Raw genomic sequence first — 14,573 nt, 5'->3', positions numbered from 1 at the left:
TGAATGTTTGTGTGTGTTTGAGAGAGAACGTGCATATGACGGAGTATATGTGTGTGAGAGAGGGTTTGTGTGTGCACTTGCGCATTATATATGTGAGAATATATGTGTGAGAATGTATAGTTGGTGAGGTAATCTGTAGTGTGATATGAACCCAAGATCCTGGTTGAGACTGTCCTCAAGGATACTGAACTTGGCTATAAGCCTCTGCTCAGCAACTCTGCGTTGTTGCATGCCCGGTATTGTGTGATTTTTGACCAAGTCCATCCCAGTCCAATACCGGCACTTTCACAACATAGGGTAACTAACAGGCTTTGCAAGACTGGTGGAAATATACAATTCTCTGTCTTCTTAAACTGAAGTTAACGCTTGTGATCGTGATAGTGCTGGTAAGCAGCAATCACTCAGTAACATGACAGAGTCTGAAAAACATCAACTTCACCACCAAAATAGTCACAGAGGGTGAATGAAAACATCCAAACTGTTCAAGAAGTTGAATAGTTGAGCTGCATTTCACTCCATGTGAGACAGGCCAATGCTCAGTGATACAGGGCATGGTCAAGAAAAAGGAATTATCTGCTCTGAGCATCCTGGATATTGCAATAAAGTGACTACCTCGTCCAATTATAGATATTGCTTTGTCCAGAAATTCAGGACACATCAAAGAAAAAAGTACATGTTTAAACAGAGCAGCTATCTTCTGTGATGTTATTAACAAGATTAAAGGTGCCTAGGTGAGGTATGGGGCAACTATTTGAACTAATAGAGAAGTAATTCTCTTTGGAGGAAATTCAGATCAAGGGTCCTCCAGATGAAGAAACTGAACTATGACAAGATTGATATCCAACATCATGTTCCACTTTAGAGATAAAAGATCCTCCAGCACAGAAGTGATTCATGGATTAGAACCAAGATCAACAGTCCTTGATGTTTGGGGAAATATCCAAACTGCCAGCATTTGTGAAGTCAGAGAATTGGGGAGATGAGGTAGTGGTAAAAATAATATATTCATTTATGATTGTATATTAGGTTACACTATGTGGAAAAAACATCTGAGAGTGTACGGAATGAGAGCATAGGGATATAGTTTCAAGTAACTGTTCCAGAATGTTAATGTTGAAGTTGCATGAGCTCTATTCAATCTGGTGACACCTGTGGACAGTCTTTGGATGGTGACAGGAGTTCTACACTATCCACTACATAGTGAACAAATGTATTCTGCTAAGTTCCTGATTGTCCTTGATTATTGAGTCTTAGTAATATCAACTGTGTTTACTTTGTTCAATAATCCATCTTGTTCCTCAAAATAAATGTCTCTTCTATCATCTGCCACTGATATTTCCTTGATATCAAGATGGCCTCTAGACACTGTATAGGCAGAGCAGTTAAAATGTAGCAGTGAACTATCTTATACAACTCTCATCTTGTGGCAAGATACCATGAAATTCCAGCAATGGTAATCAGGACAAATACCACATTTTGCAGTCTTGCTGATACACTGTGGTTTATTTTTAATCCATTCTCAAGTGGACTGACATGCCTCTTAGCTCAGAAACATCCACGACAAGTAGGGTCAGCAACAGACCAAGAAGGCAGACCACTTCATTTCTAAAAGATGAAAGACTTAACAACAATCTAGGTATGTACAGTATATATTTCTGTTGCATGATATTGTAATCTTGTGCTAAAAAATTCTGTGTCTTTTGGTCCTGCTTCACAACTACCTGATGAAGGAGCAGCGCTTTGAAAGCTAGTGCTTCCAAATAAACCTGTTGGAGTATAACCTGGTGTTGTGTGATTTTTTTTAACTTTATTCACCCAGTTCAACACAGCCACCTCAATATCATCACACCTCCTTTAGGAATTGATGGTGGATGCAGCATTTCTATATTCTGAAAATATATTGTTTTACTTCTTATCAATACAGCATCACTACCACTTGGAACAAGTTTATTATACTATTGAGAGTTACTGTTGATCTTTGTATAATTCACTTCTTACCAGTGTTAGCTAATCTTGACTGAATAAGTTGCTCAAGTAAATAGTCAGGAATAGGATTCCCATCTTTATAATGATGTGACATTCTCTTAAGTGGTTCCTTCTCCCAAACCCAGTTCTCTAACATCTGGGAAGGTGCTTCCACAAAATCTGTTTCCACATTAGTTCCGCTGAACATGGCAAAATCAGCCTTGAAAATAAATAACATTATCAACATACTAAATTTCATGGCCTACTTAAACAGTTTATAGAAAAAACAGTGAATTGTTAAATATCACTGGAAGTGAGAATAGCTTGAAAACAAATAAGCAATGCAAACAAGCTGTGGAACAATAAAACCAGGTATTGACGAAACACACTAGAAGACAATCAAGTAGCAGAATTTCTGATAGTCATAAAGTGTCGTTTTTGTTTTTGAGCTTATACAATGCCATAGTTTCACAGGCTCTGCTCATTCATTTTAGAGATTGTTCAGTTTCTTGTTTCACACCATGCAACTACTTTTGGGACATGATCTCTTCAGGATTAAAGTACTGAGCCTATGATTTCTCCAGCCAAGATCATGCAAGTCTAACTGCCCTCACCTGATCAGGCAAAGTTAGGTGAGATAATTTGATTCAGCATTTTGCATTTCAGCATTAATCCTGAAAAGCTGTTTCCTGGGTGTTAACACAACCGAAACTTACTAATCTGAATAACCAAGATTAGATTAGATTACTTACAGTTTGGAAACAGGCCCTTCAGCCCAAAAAGTCCACACCGACCCGCCGAAGCGTAACCCACCCAGACCCATTCCCCTACATTTACCCCTTCACCTAACACTACTGGCAATTTAGCATGGCCAATTCACCTAACTGGCACATTTTTGGATTGTGGGAGGAAACCGGAGCACCCGGAGGAAACCCAAGCAGACACGGGGAGATTGTGCAAACTCCACATAGACAGTTGCCTGAGGCGGGAATTGAACCCGGGTTTCTGGCGCTGTGAGGTAGCAGTGCTAACCACTGTGCCGCCCAAACCAACAACCACTATAAAGGTGGACAAATTAAGACAATTTTGCAAATTTACATGACATTCCAAAATACTTCACAATCAATGTAATTCTTCTCAACTGCAGCCACCATTAAAATTACAGCAATGTTTCTCAGACAATAAAAGAAATTACCAGGTTATTAACCATATTTGGCATAGGAGCGAAACCTTAGGCTGAGAAACCTTAGACTGAGAAAACTGTAAAATGAGTACCTGAGCACATATCTGGTGCATTACGTGACCAAATTCATGGAAGTAAGTCTCAACTTCCTCATGGCGGAGAAGGGAAGGAGCATCAGGTGTTGGCTTGGTAAAATTTGCTACCATAGCTGTTACTGCAATCTGTCTAGTTCCATCAGGCAGTAGACATCCAGGCTGCAGATCAAAACAAGCTGCATGCCCATACTTCCCATCTCTACAACAAAAGGTCATTTTAATGACTTGATCATTTTAATTTTATAACTGTGTCAGAATCAAATCATACAAAAGTTATCTTGTGAGCATTAGATCCCTACTTTGGGATATTACTGCACTCAAATAAATGAAGTACTTTTACAAGAAGTACCAACATGTCTTTATATCAAAGATCTTTAACAGACATGAAAAAACGTTTAGCACTTGACTGAGGTGTAACTAAGCCTTTATTATTCATAGCAATAATATTAAAAAGGTAGATATAATAGAGAACATATAAATAATTTCTTAAAGTCAGTGCAGCAAAACTCTACGTATTTCTCAATTTCCTTACCCAATTCCATTAGATTTACAGAATACTGCATCCACTATCTGGTCTATATACATTTATTAAATACACAATCATTTTCCTAATTATAATAAGCAGCACGAGCTCCATCACTTGACTAAATCTAAATACTTTTCCAAGTGAGGTTTTTTTGCATAAAATGCACACATTTTCATCATATCTGTACTGTTGAAGTTAATACAGTGCATTTTAATTATCCAGAGCGATACAAATTTATGATGTACTTTGTCACAAGTCATAAAAAGAGTCTGAGCATTTGTTATGTCGTGCTAGTTGCTTCCCACAATGAAGGGACTATAAATGTTCATGTCAATGTTCACTGACTACTTAGTCTGGCATCAGACTAAGTTATTTTCTTCTCAGCCAGAATTGCAGATTTGCGATGTTGGGTATGTATTGAAAGTATGACTTTTAGCATAGTAGTAGTGGATAAGAACATAATGTCTTCAACATTAGGACAGGTCTTAATGTCTTGAAAATGATGGCAATGCTCACTCTTACTTATACTGTCACTCAGAATTAGTTCACTAATACTGACAGGTAGAGGGAACGTTCATTTTTCTCTCATGTTGATTCACTGTTTGCCACTGGCCCAATTTGGCAGATATGTTCTTCAGGACTTGGCCAATTTGGTCAGTAGTGCTGCTGAGTCACCTTTGGTGATGGATATTTAAGTTCCCAACCCAGAGCTTATGCTATGCTGTTGCTACGCTCCTTACTTCTTCCAACAGGTGTTCAACATGGAGGAGTAGAGTGTCTTTAGGCCAGGGCCAGTATAGGTTGTAATCAGGAGGCTTCCTTACTCATACTTTACCTCATAGCATGATGATGTTTGGATCTCATTTTGAGGAATGTAGGACTGTGGAGCAGGAGTAGGCCATTTGGCTGATTTGATTGTGGTCTCAACTTTACTGTCCTGTTTGCCTCCCAAGAACCTCAGACTCTCTTGTGTATCAAAAGTCTAACTAAGCTCTAACTTAGTCTAACTAAATTCAATGGCTCACTCTGGGGAACAGAATTCCACATACTAACGACTCTCTGAGAGGTAGATGTTTTTCTTCTTATCTCTTATTCTGAAACTCTGTTTCCTAGTTCAAGTCTCCCATAAAAACATCTTCCCAATATCCACCAATTCAATTCGCCTCAAGATCCTATGAGTTTCAATAAGATTGCCTCCTATTCTTCTAATCTCCAGTTGGTATTAGGCCCAAGCTATTTAAAATTCCTTCATCAGATAAGCCCTTCCTTCCAGTTGAATGAACCTTCTCTGAACTGCTTCTAAAGCAGTTATATGCTTTTTTCAAGTGAGAACTATTCAACAAGGCCTTGTAAAGCTGCAGTAAAACCTTCCTACTTATATATTCCATTCCCTTTGCAAGAAACATTTGTTTTCCCAATCACATGCTTGAACTGCATCCTAATTTTTTTTTATTCAAGTACCAAGACACTAAAATCCATCTATACCACTTGAGTTATGCAGTTTCTCTTAATTTAAACAGTATACTGCTTTTCTATTCTTTCAACTTAAGTTGAAAATGTGTTGCTGGAAGAGCGCAGCAGGTCAGGCAGCATCCAAGGAGCAGGAGAATCGACGTTTCGGGCATGAGCCCTTCTTCAGGAATGAGGAAAGAGTGCCATGCTGCCTGACCTGCTGCGCTTTTCCAGCAACACATTTTCAGCTCTGATCTCCAGCATCTGCAGTCCTCACTTTCTCCTAGAAGATTTCAACTTAAGTTGGCAAGTTCACACCTTCCCACATCAAACTTGTCAAATCTTTGCGTAATCGTTTAGACCATTAATATTCCTTGTCAGGCTCTCTATCTCCTCTTGAAAACTTACTTTCTTATTTATCATGACATAAAAAGCAAATGTAGGTTTCCTGGGACCATTCACTCCTGGCTGTATTCAACTGCTACCTCATCCCTGCTGTACATACAGCAAAACCCTGGGAATGGTGAGAGGGGTTTTTGAGACGTTGGCTGAAACAGTTAAAATTTAAACTAGAAAATATATCCAAAGATGTAAAAAGACCTACCTTGGATACAAATCAAGATAAAACTGACCCAAAACATCACATGTGGCAGTATCCTCAACACTGTATAGAGTTACACTTTCATGCCAAGTATCAGCATTCTCTAATTGATGGAAAGTCAGACCCAACAATTCCTGATAGATGCTCAACAATGCTGTGGTTACGAACTCAATAGGGAAGAACTCCTTGAGATAATTCTCATCAATAGAATATTTGATTTTTTCAGTCTGTGTCATATAATAATGCATATCCCATGCATTTATTTTGTTATCATACTCCAATCCTCGCGCTTCACATTCTTTCTTCTTTAAGTCTAAAATGAAGCTTCTCTCCTGCTCACCTAAAGGTTTCATTTTCTCATATAAATCATCTGCAGAGCAAAAGTAAGGGAATGAATTACAAGCTAGATTTCAGTCACAAATTATACTATACTCCAACCACATTGTTGAACATTCTAAGAATAAATTGCACAGACTGGCATTTTAGTTGTAGAATAGTGTGGTGGGGGTATTTATCAGAGGTTCATGTATGAAAATCAGCTTGCTAATTGTGCAGTTCATGCTATTTTGTCAGTACTAAATTGAAAGGATAGATGTTATGCAAACTGCAAATCAGATAAATAGACAGTGGTAATTAAAACAGAAGTTGCTAGAAAAGTACAGCAGGTCTAGCAGCATCTGTGAAGAGGAATCAAAATAGACAGCTGCTACTGATGTTCTTACTATGGGCTTCTGTTCTGCTGAAACATTTAGAGCAAAATGAACGCAAAACTCCACTCTGGCTGAAATAGGAATGTATAGAACTAGAAAAACCCAACATCCTCTCAATATCTTGGAAATATCATATCCCACAACATTGCTCACATTTTTTTTTCCAGGTAGTTATCCAGTAATCTCTGGTATTTGCTGATATAATCAGTCTCTGTTAAAGTCACTGCATACTGCATAATGAAATTGAAAGTTTCTTTTCACATTCCCTTTTCTATTTGAGGTTATACGCGCATGGAACTTATGACCATAATCAATATATTCACAGTCCACCCCATGCCTCAAATTTATGTCCGTTTATAGCTTTATGTCTCCTCCAAACCCTGCAACAGTCCCTTCCTTCCAGACTCGATATACCTCTGACCATTTGTAAATTTATCCATTTTGCTTTACCATAGGAATCTAAGAGTTGGCTACTCAGCTTGTCAAACCTGCTCCACCATTTAATGCGATTATGGCTGATTGCACACTTAAGTGCCTTCTATCCACACTATCCCCATAAACCTTTATGTCATTTGTAATCAGAAGTCTGTCAATCTCTACATTAAATATAGTCAAGGACAGAACTTCCATGTGACAAAATTACAAAGATCCATAACTCTGGTGGCAGTGCCTTCTGATTTCCAAGTCCCACTAATTAGTTCCTTCCCTAAACCCTTTTATCCCTTCAATTTGCCCTTCTATTTTTGTAGAACCCCCATTAAAATCTCCCTTTTTAATGAAGTTTTTGGTCACTTCACCTCCCATTTCCTTCTTTGGAGTGGCAGCCATTTTGTGGACTATGCTGCTGCCTTGCTATGAATCTTGTTTTGTCAAATAGCAATTTGAAAACTCAGCAAGACATCCTCATGAGGTTTTTATTCTTCAATTCTGCTGCTTCTCCTTGTGACATGGCTGGCTGATCTTATCTATCAATTTAGTTGTCCTTCACTGCACCTTCTCCTGGGCAACACAATGGCTAGCATCACTGCTTCACAGAACCAGGGACCTGGGTTCGATTCCAGCCTTAGTTGACTGTGCGAACTCCACAAAGACAGTTTCCATGTCTGTATGGGTTTCCTCCGGGTGCTCCAGTTTTCTCCAACAGTCCAAAGATGTGCAGGTTAAGTTGATTTGCCAAGATAAATTGCTTATATTGTAGACTAGATGGATTATCCATGGTAAATGTAGGGTAGGAGAGAAGATGTGGGTGGGATGCTCTTTGGAGGGTCATTGTGGACTCAATGGCTCCAATGGCCTGCTTCCACACTGTAGAGATTTGTGATTGTCCAATATCCAGATATCTCTCTGATAATATATGACTATAAACAATAAGCAGTGATCTGAATAAAGCTGCACTTACAATAGTTTGAACAAATTTTGAATTACTTTTTCTCTTTACTAAGTGTTTCCACTTAAAAAGGGACTTATCTCGGCACTTGCGATTCCATTTTTTACAGAGTGGCGAGGAGTGAGGGCTGCTGGCACGGTAAATCTTCACTTAAAAAGGGACTGTAAACTCAGTAAGTTCTTCAGGTTTTCTTTTTTTTCTCTTCCTTGTTTAGTCCTGTGCGGGCTGATTAGCAGGGTATGGCTGATAGGGTAGTTGCATGTTCCTTCTACAGAACGTGGCAGGTGACAGACATGACACATGTCTCCGTTGGCCACATCTGCAGGAAATGCACCCAACTCCACCTCCTTGAAAAATGAGTTATGGAACTGCAGCTAGAGCTGGATGAACTGCGGATCATCCGGGAGGCTGAGGGGGAAATTGAAAGGATGTACAGGAAGGTGGTCACTCCTCAGACACAGGATAAGGACAGCTGGGTTACATTCAGGGGGAGGAATTGCAACTGTTGAACAGAGCTGGGATCCCCTGTGGACATTCTCCTCAGCAATAAGTATACCATTTTGGATACTGCTGGTGCGGATAGCTTATCGGGGAAAGCCATAGTTGTCAGGTCTCTGGCATTGAGGCTCAGAAGGGAAGGGGGTAAAATAGAAAAGCGCTAGTAGTAGGGGACTCAAGGTTAGACAGATTGACAGGAGATTTTGTGGTCAGGAACGGGACTCCCAGAAGGCATGTTACCTCTGTGGTGCCAAGGTCCGGGATGTCATTGGTCAGGTTTACAAGATTCTGAAGGGGGAGAGTGGGCAGCCAGGAATTGTGGTACATATTGGCAACAATGACATAGCCAGGAAAGAGACTGAGGATCTGAAAAGTGACTACAGAGAGCTAGGTTGGAAGCTGAAGAGCAGGACAAGTAGAGTGCCATGAGATAGTGAGGTGAGAAACAGGCAGTGAGTGCAGGCAGCTTAATACGTGACTGCACGGCTGGTGCAGGAAGGAGGGCTTCAGATACCTAGATCATTGGGATGCTTTCTGGGGAAGGTGAGACCTGATCAGAAGGGTTTAAACTAGTTTACTAGTTTGGGGAGGAGGTGGGAACCAGAGCCACATATCCAAGAGAGTGTTAGTTGTAGTTGGGGCAATGACAGGATGTAGTGAATCTGTCAGGGAAGTGTTTCATGTGATGAAACAAAGGGATCGGTTAAAGTGTTTCTGCTTTAACGCAAGGAGTGTCAGAAATAACAGTGATGAACTTAAAGCATGGGTCAGAACTTGGGACTATGATGTTGTGGCCATAACGTAGACATGGGTTTCACAGGGTCAGGAATGGTTGCTAGATGTTCCACAGTTTAGAACATTTAAAAAGAATAGGGAGGGGGGAAAAAAAGAGGGGTTATAGCATTGCTAAACATAGAGTGCTATGTAGTCATAGCTATATAAATGAAGGTTGTTGAGGAAAGTTTGTCTACTGAGTCAGTATGGGTGGAAGTTAGGAACAGCAAGGGAGCAGCCACCTCATTGGGGGTTTCCCCTAATAGCAGGAGGGAGATCGAAGAACTCGTAGGCCAGCAGATTTTGGAAAAATGCAGATATAGCAGGGTGTTAGATTAGATTAGATTAGATTCCCTACAGTGTGGAAACAGGCCCTTTGCCCAATAAGTCCACACCGACCCTCCGAAGAGTAACGCACCCAGACCCATTCCCCTCTGACTAATGCAACTAACACTATGGGCAATTTAGCATGGCCAATTCACCTGACCTGCACATCTTTGGACTGTGGGAGGAAACCGGAGAACCAAGAGGCAGCCCACGCAGACACAGGTAGAATGTGCAAACTCTACACAGACAGTTGCCCGAGGCTAGAATTGAACCCGGGTCCCTGGCACTGTGAGGCAGCAATGTTGTTATTGGTGACTTCAACTTTCCCAATATTGACTGCAACCTCCTTAGTGCAGCTGGTTTGGTTGGAGCCGTTTTTGTCAGGTGGGTGAAGGAGGGTTTCCTTACTCAGTATGTGAGGAGAAAGTGAGGTCTGCAGATGGTGGAGATCAGAGCTGATGTGGACATGCCGACAAGGGGAGAGGCCATTTGGATTTGTTGCTCAGCAATGAGCCAGGACAGGTGTCAGATCTCGCGGTGAGAGAACACTTTGGTGGCAATGACTACAACTGCCTCATATTTACCATAGCCATGGAGAGGGAAAGGAGCAGTTACCATGGGAAGATATTTAATCAGGGAAAAGGAAATTATCATGCTATCAGACTGGAGTTGGAAAGTACAGATTGGGAGCAATTGTTCCACAGAAAGGGCACAACAGACATGTGGAGACTGTTTAGGGAGCAGTTGTTGCGAGAGAACAGAGGAGCTTCTCATCAAAAGGAAGAAGGCAACTTACATAAGGTGGAGAAAACAAGGATCTAGCACAGCTCTAGACGATTACAGGCTTACTAGAAAGGAGCTCAAAAATGGGCTGAGAAGAGCCAGGAGGGGGCACGAAAAAGGCTTGGCGGGAAGTGTTAGGGAGAACCCAAAGGCATTTTACTTATACGTGAGGAGTAAGAGAACATCAGGGAGAAGGTAGGGCCGATCAGAGATAGTGTAGGGAACTTGTGCGTAGAGTCTGAGCAGATAGGGGAAACCCTAGGTGAATTTTTTGCTTCGGTTTTCACTAAGGAAAAGGGCCTTGTTGTGAATGAGAACTTTGAGAAGCTGGAAATAGGCTTGAACAGATTGAGATTGAGGAAGTTGATGTGCTGGAAATTTTGGCAAATATTAAGATTGATAAGTCCCCAGTGCCAGACCAGATTTATTATTGCTTGCTCCTGGAAGCAACAAAAGAGTTTGCTAAGCCGCTGGTGAAGGTCTTTGCTTCCTCACTCTCCACGGGAGTCGTACTAAAGGATTGGAGGGAGGCAAATATTGTTCCTCTTTTCAAGAAGGGGAATAGGGAAATCCCTGGCAATTATCGACCAGTCAGTCTTATATCTAGTCAGCAAGGTTTTGGAAAGAATTCTGAGGGATAGGATTTATGACAATTTGGAAAAACATAGCATGATTAAAAGCAATCAGCATGGCTTTGTGAGGGGCAGGTCATGCATCACAAATATTATTGAGTTCTTTGAGGAGGTAATAAGACGGGTTGATGAATGTCAGGCAGTGGATGTGGTGTATATGGACTTCAGCAAGGCATTTGATAAACTTCCCCATGGTATTCTCATTAATAAAGTCAGGAGGTATGGGGTACAGTGAGATTTAGCTCTCTGGGTTCAGAATTAGTGGCTGACAGAAGACAGAGAGTGGTTATAGATGGAAAGTATTCTACCTGGAGGTCAGTGATGAGTGGTGTCCTGCAGGGCTCTGTTCTTGGGTCTCTGCTCTTTGTAGCTTTTATAAATGACTTGGATGAGAAGACTTAGGACTGGGTTAGTAAATTTACCAATGACACAAAGTCGGAGGTGCCACTGATAGTATCGAGGGCTGTTGGAGGCTACAGGATGCAGAGCTGGGCTGAGAAATGGCAAGTGGAGTTCAACCTGGATAAATGCGAAGTGATGCATTTTGGAAGGTTAAACTTGAATACTGAATACAAGAGTAAAGGCAGGATTCTTGGCAGTGTGAGGGAACAGTGGGATCTTGGTGTTCAAGTGCATATATCCCTCAAAGTTGCCGGCCAAGTGGATTGGGTTAAGAAAGCATATGGTGTTTTGGCTTTCATTAACACGGGGATTGAGTTTAATAGCTGCGATGTTTTGCTGCAGACCACACTTGGATTATTGTGGCCAGTTCTGTTTGCCCTGTCCTTGGAACGATGTGGAGGCTTTGAAGAAGGTGCAAAGAAGGCTTACCAGGATGCTGCTTGGACTGGAGGGCTTGGCTTACGAAAAGAGGTTGGTTAAGCTCGAACTTTTCTCTCCGAAGATGAGGAGGACAAGAGGTGACCTGATCGAGGTGTACAAGGTAATGAAAGGCATGGATAGAGTCGATAGCCAGAGACTTTTCCCCACGGCAGGATTGACTGCCATGACAGGTCATAGTTTTAAGGTGTTAGGTGGAAGGTATAGAGGAGACATCAGAGGTAAGTTCTTTACACAGAGTTGTGAACGCGCGGAATGCGTTGCCAGCGGTGGTAGTGGAAGCAGAATCATTAAGGATGTTTAAGTGACTGCTGGACATGCACATGGACAGCAGCAAATTGAGGGCTGTGTAGATTAGGTTATTTTAGTTTAGATTAGGATTATTCCTCAACAACAACGTGGACCGAAGGGCCTGTTCTGTGCTGTACCTTTCCATGTTCTACTTGCTGAGATGTGTGCTCTACTTGTTTGTATTTACTGTCAGTGGTTGTATTTGCTCACTTCTTTTGCCTGCGTTGCCTACCTGATATGAACACTAAATTTAAAACAAACCTTGTCACATCAGTGTACACAAAGATAGCAGAGAAAAAAGTTGTCAAGCATATTATCAATAAGATAATGAGCAGCCATAATATTTTAGATTCCATTTGTTTACTGAGGATCACCTCTCAGAAACAATCTTAAAACTGAATTCTCTGCGAAATTTGAATTAAAAGAACACACCTAAGAACTTGCCAACATTCTCCACTTTCTTGGCCATGTTCATCTCAAGTACAAAGTCAGCATGTGAACTAAATCCCAGTAATTCTGCTGCTTTTGCTCGAAGTGGAATCAACTTTTCAAGAATAATGGTGTTTTCCTGCCAATAAAACAAAGAGAATTAATCAATTAATTTAACTTAATAAATATTTCAAAAGCACATTTGAGATTTGTTTCTCAAGTATTAAGATATTCAATAGAAATAAAATCTGCCATCCAAACATTTTTAAAATTTCTTTAAGATTATGGTCACTGCATTTATACAATGCCTTAAAGTAGTAAAACATCCCAAAGTGCTGCACAGCAGCACGATAGGAGATTTGACAATGAACCACTAAAAGTGAGATTTGGATAGATAATCAAAGGCCAAAGAAATGGCTTTTAATTACTATTTTAATGGAGAAGAGGAAGATGGAGAGTTGGTGAAATTCCAGACCTTTTCTCTGAAAAATGCAGGAGAGTACGCCAGAAGCAGCACCAGGCAAATCTAAAAATGAGGTGTTAACATGGTGAAGCTACAAAACAGGACTACTTGAGAGCCAAACAGCACAAAAGCATAAAATGAGGCTGAATGGACAATCCAACCTGGCCTCATCCAGCATCAAAGATACCAGTCTCAGATAGTTTGATTCACTCTGTGAAAAGCCTGTGGACCCTGACAACACTCTGACGGTAGTTATAGAATCATAGAGATGTACAGCATGGAAACAGACCCTTGGGTTCAACCCGTCCATGCCAACCAGATATCCCAACCCAATCTAGTCCCACCTGCCAGCACCCAGCCCATATCCCTCCGAACCCTTCCTATTCATATACCCATCCAAATGCCTCTTAAATGTTGCAATTGTACCAGCCTCCATCACTTCCTCTGGCAGCTCATTCCATACACGTACCACCCTCTGCATGAAAACGTTGCCCCTTAAGTCTCTTTTATATCTTAGATCTCTTTTATATCTTTCCCCTCTCACCCTAAACCTATGCCCTCTAGTTCTGGATTCCACCAGAAAGGACGATGGATGAGGACTTGCCATCTGAGGTAGTTTGGGCTGAGGTTAGGAATAGGAAAGGTGAGGTCACCCTGTTAGGAGTCTTTTACAGGCCTCCTAATAGTCCTAGAATCATTGAAGAAAGGATAGGGAAGGTGATTCAGGAGATGAGTGACAGTAATAGGGTGGTTGTTATGGGGGACTTTAACTTTCCTGATATTGATTGGGAAAGCTATAGCTCAAGTTCGTTAGATGGGTCAGTGTTTGTTCAATGTGTGCAGGAGAGTTTCCTGACACAATATGTAGACAGGCCAACAAGAGGTGAGGCCATACTGGATTTGGTTCTGGGTAACGAACCAGGCCAGGTGTTAGAATTAGAGGTAGGTGAGAACTTTGGGGATAGTGACCATAATTCGGTGATTTTTACACTCGTGATGGAGAGGGATAAGTGTGTACTACAGGGCAAGAATTATAGCTGGGGTAAGGGAAATTATGATGCGGTGAGGCATGACTTAGGATGTGTGGCTTGGAAAAGTAGACACCAAGGCAAGAGTGTAAATGATATGTGGAACTTGTTCAAGGGGCAACTATTGAGTGTCCTTGATAATTATGTACCTGTCAGGCAGGAAGGAAAGGGTCGTGCGAGGGAGCCGTGGTTTAATAAGGAATTGGAATCCCTTGTTAAAGGGAAGAGGGCGGCCTATCTCAAGATGAGACGTGAAGGTTCAATTGGGGCGATTGAGAGTTATAGGGTAGCCAGGAAGGACCTGAAGAGAGAGCTAAAAGCAGAAAGGAGGGGACATGAAAGGTCCTTAGTAGATAGGATTAGGGAAAACCCTAAGGCTTTCTATAGGTATGTCAGGAATAAAACAATGAGGGTAGGAATAGGTCCAGTCAAGGATAGTAGGGGGAAGTTGCGTGTGGAGGCGGAAGAGATTGGGGAGACACTGAATGAATACTTTTCTTCAGTATTCACTCAGGAACAGGGCATTGTTGTCGATGAGAATACTGAGGCACAAATAAGTAGAATGGATGGCTTTGAGGTATGTACAGAA

The 14,573-nt window shown here is 41.3% G+C and overlaps 1 protein-coding gene across 11 annotated transcripts in view; it reads right to left on the bottom strand.

The window, feature by feature from the left end:
- LOC122557939 (neurolysin, mitochondrial-like) overlaps positions 1-14,573 on the bottom strand; it is a 59,310-nt gene that overhangs the window by 21,935 nt on the left and 22,802 nt on the right. For all 11 annotated transcript variants that reach the window (XR_006313988.1, XR_006313989.1, XM_043706203.1 and 8 more), the window contains 4 exons: positions 12,497-12,632; positions 5,826-6,192; positions 3,241-3,442; positions 1,999-2,185 (listed from right to left, as the gene is read on the bottom strand). Coding sequence is in view for 9 of the 11 variants with exons in the window: in XM_043706203.1 (XP_043562138.1) it covers positions 1,999-2,185; positions 3,241-3,442; positions 5,826-6,192; positions 12,497-12,632 (892 nt within the window). In the remaining 2 variants the exon portion in view is untranslated. The remainder of the gene's footprint in view (positions 1-1,998; positions 2,186-3,240; positions 3,443-5,825; positions 6,193-12,496; positions 12,633-14,573) is intronic.

This window comes from Chiloscyllium plagiosum, chromosome 2 (genome assembly GCF_004010195.1).
Source record: "Chiloscyllium plagiosum isolate BGI_BamShark_2017 chromosome 2, ASM401019v2, whole genome shotgun sequence".
NCBI lineage: Eukaryota > Metazoa > Chordata > Chondrichthyes > Orectolobiformes > Hemiscylliidae > Chiloscyllium > Chiloscyllium plagiosum.
This window is presented reverse-complemented; position numbering and strand designations above follow the sequence as displayed.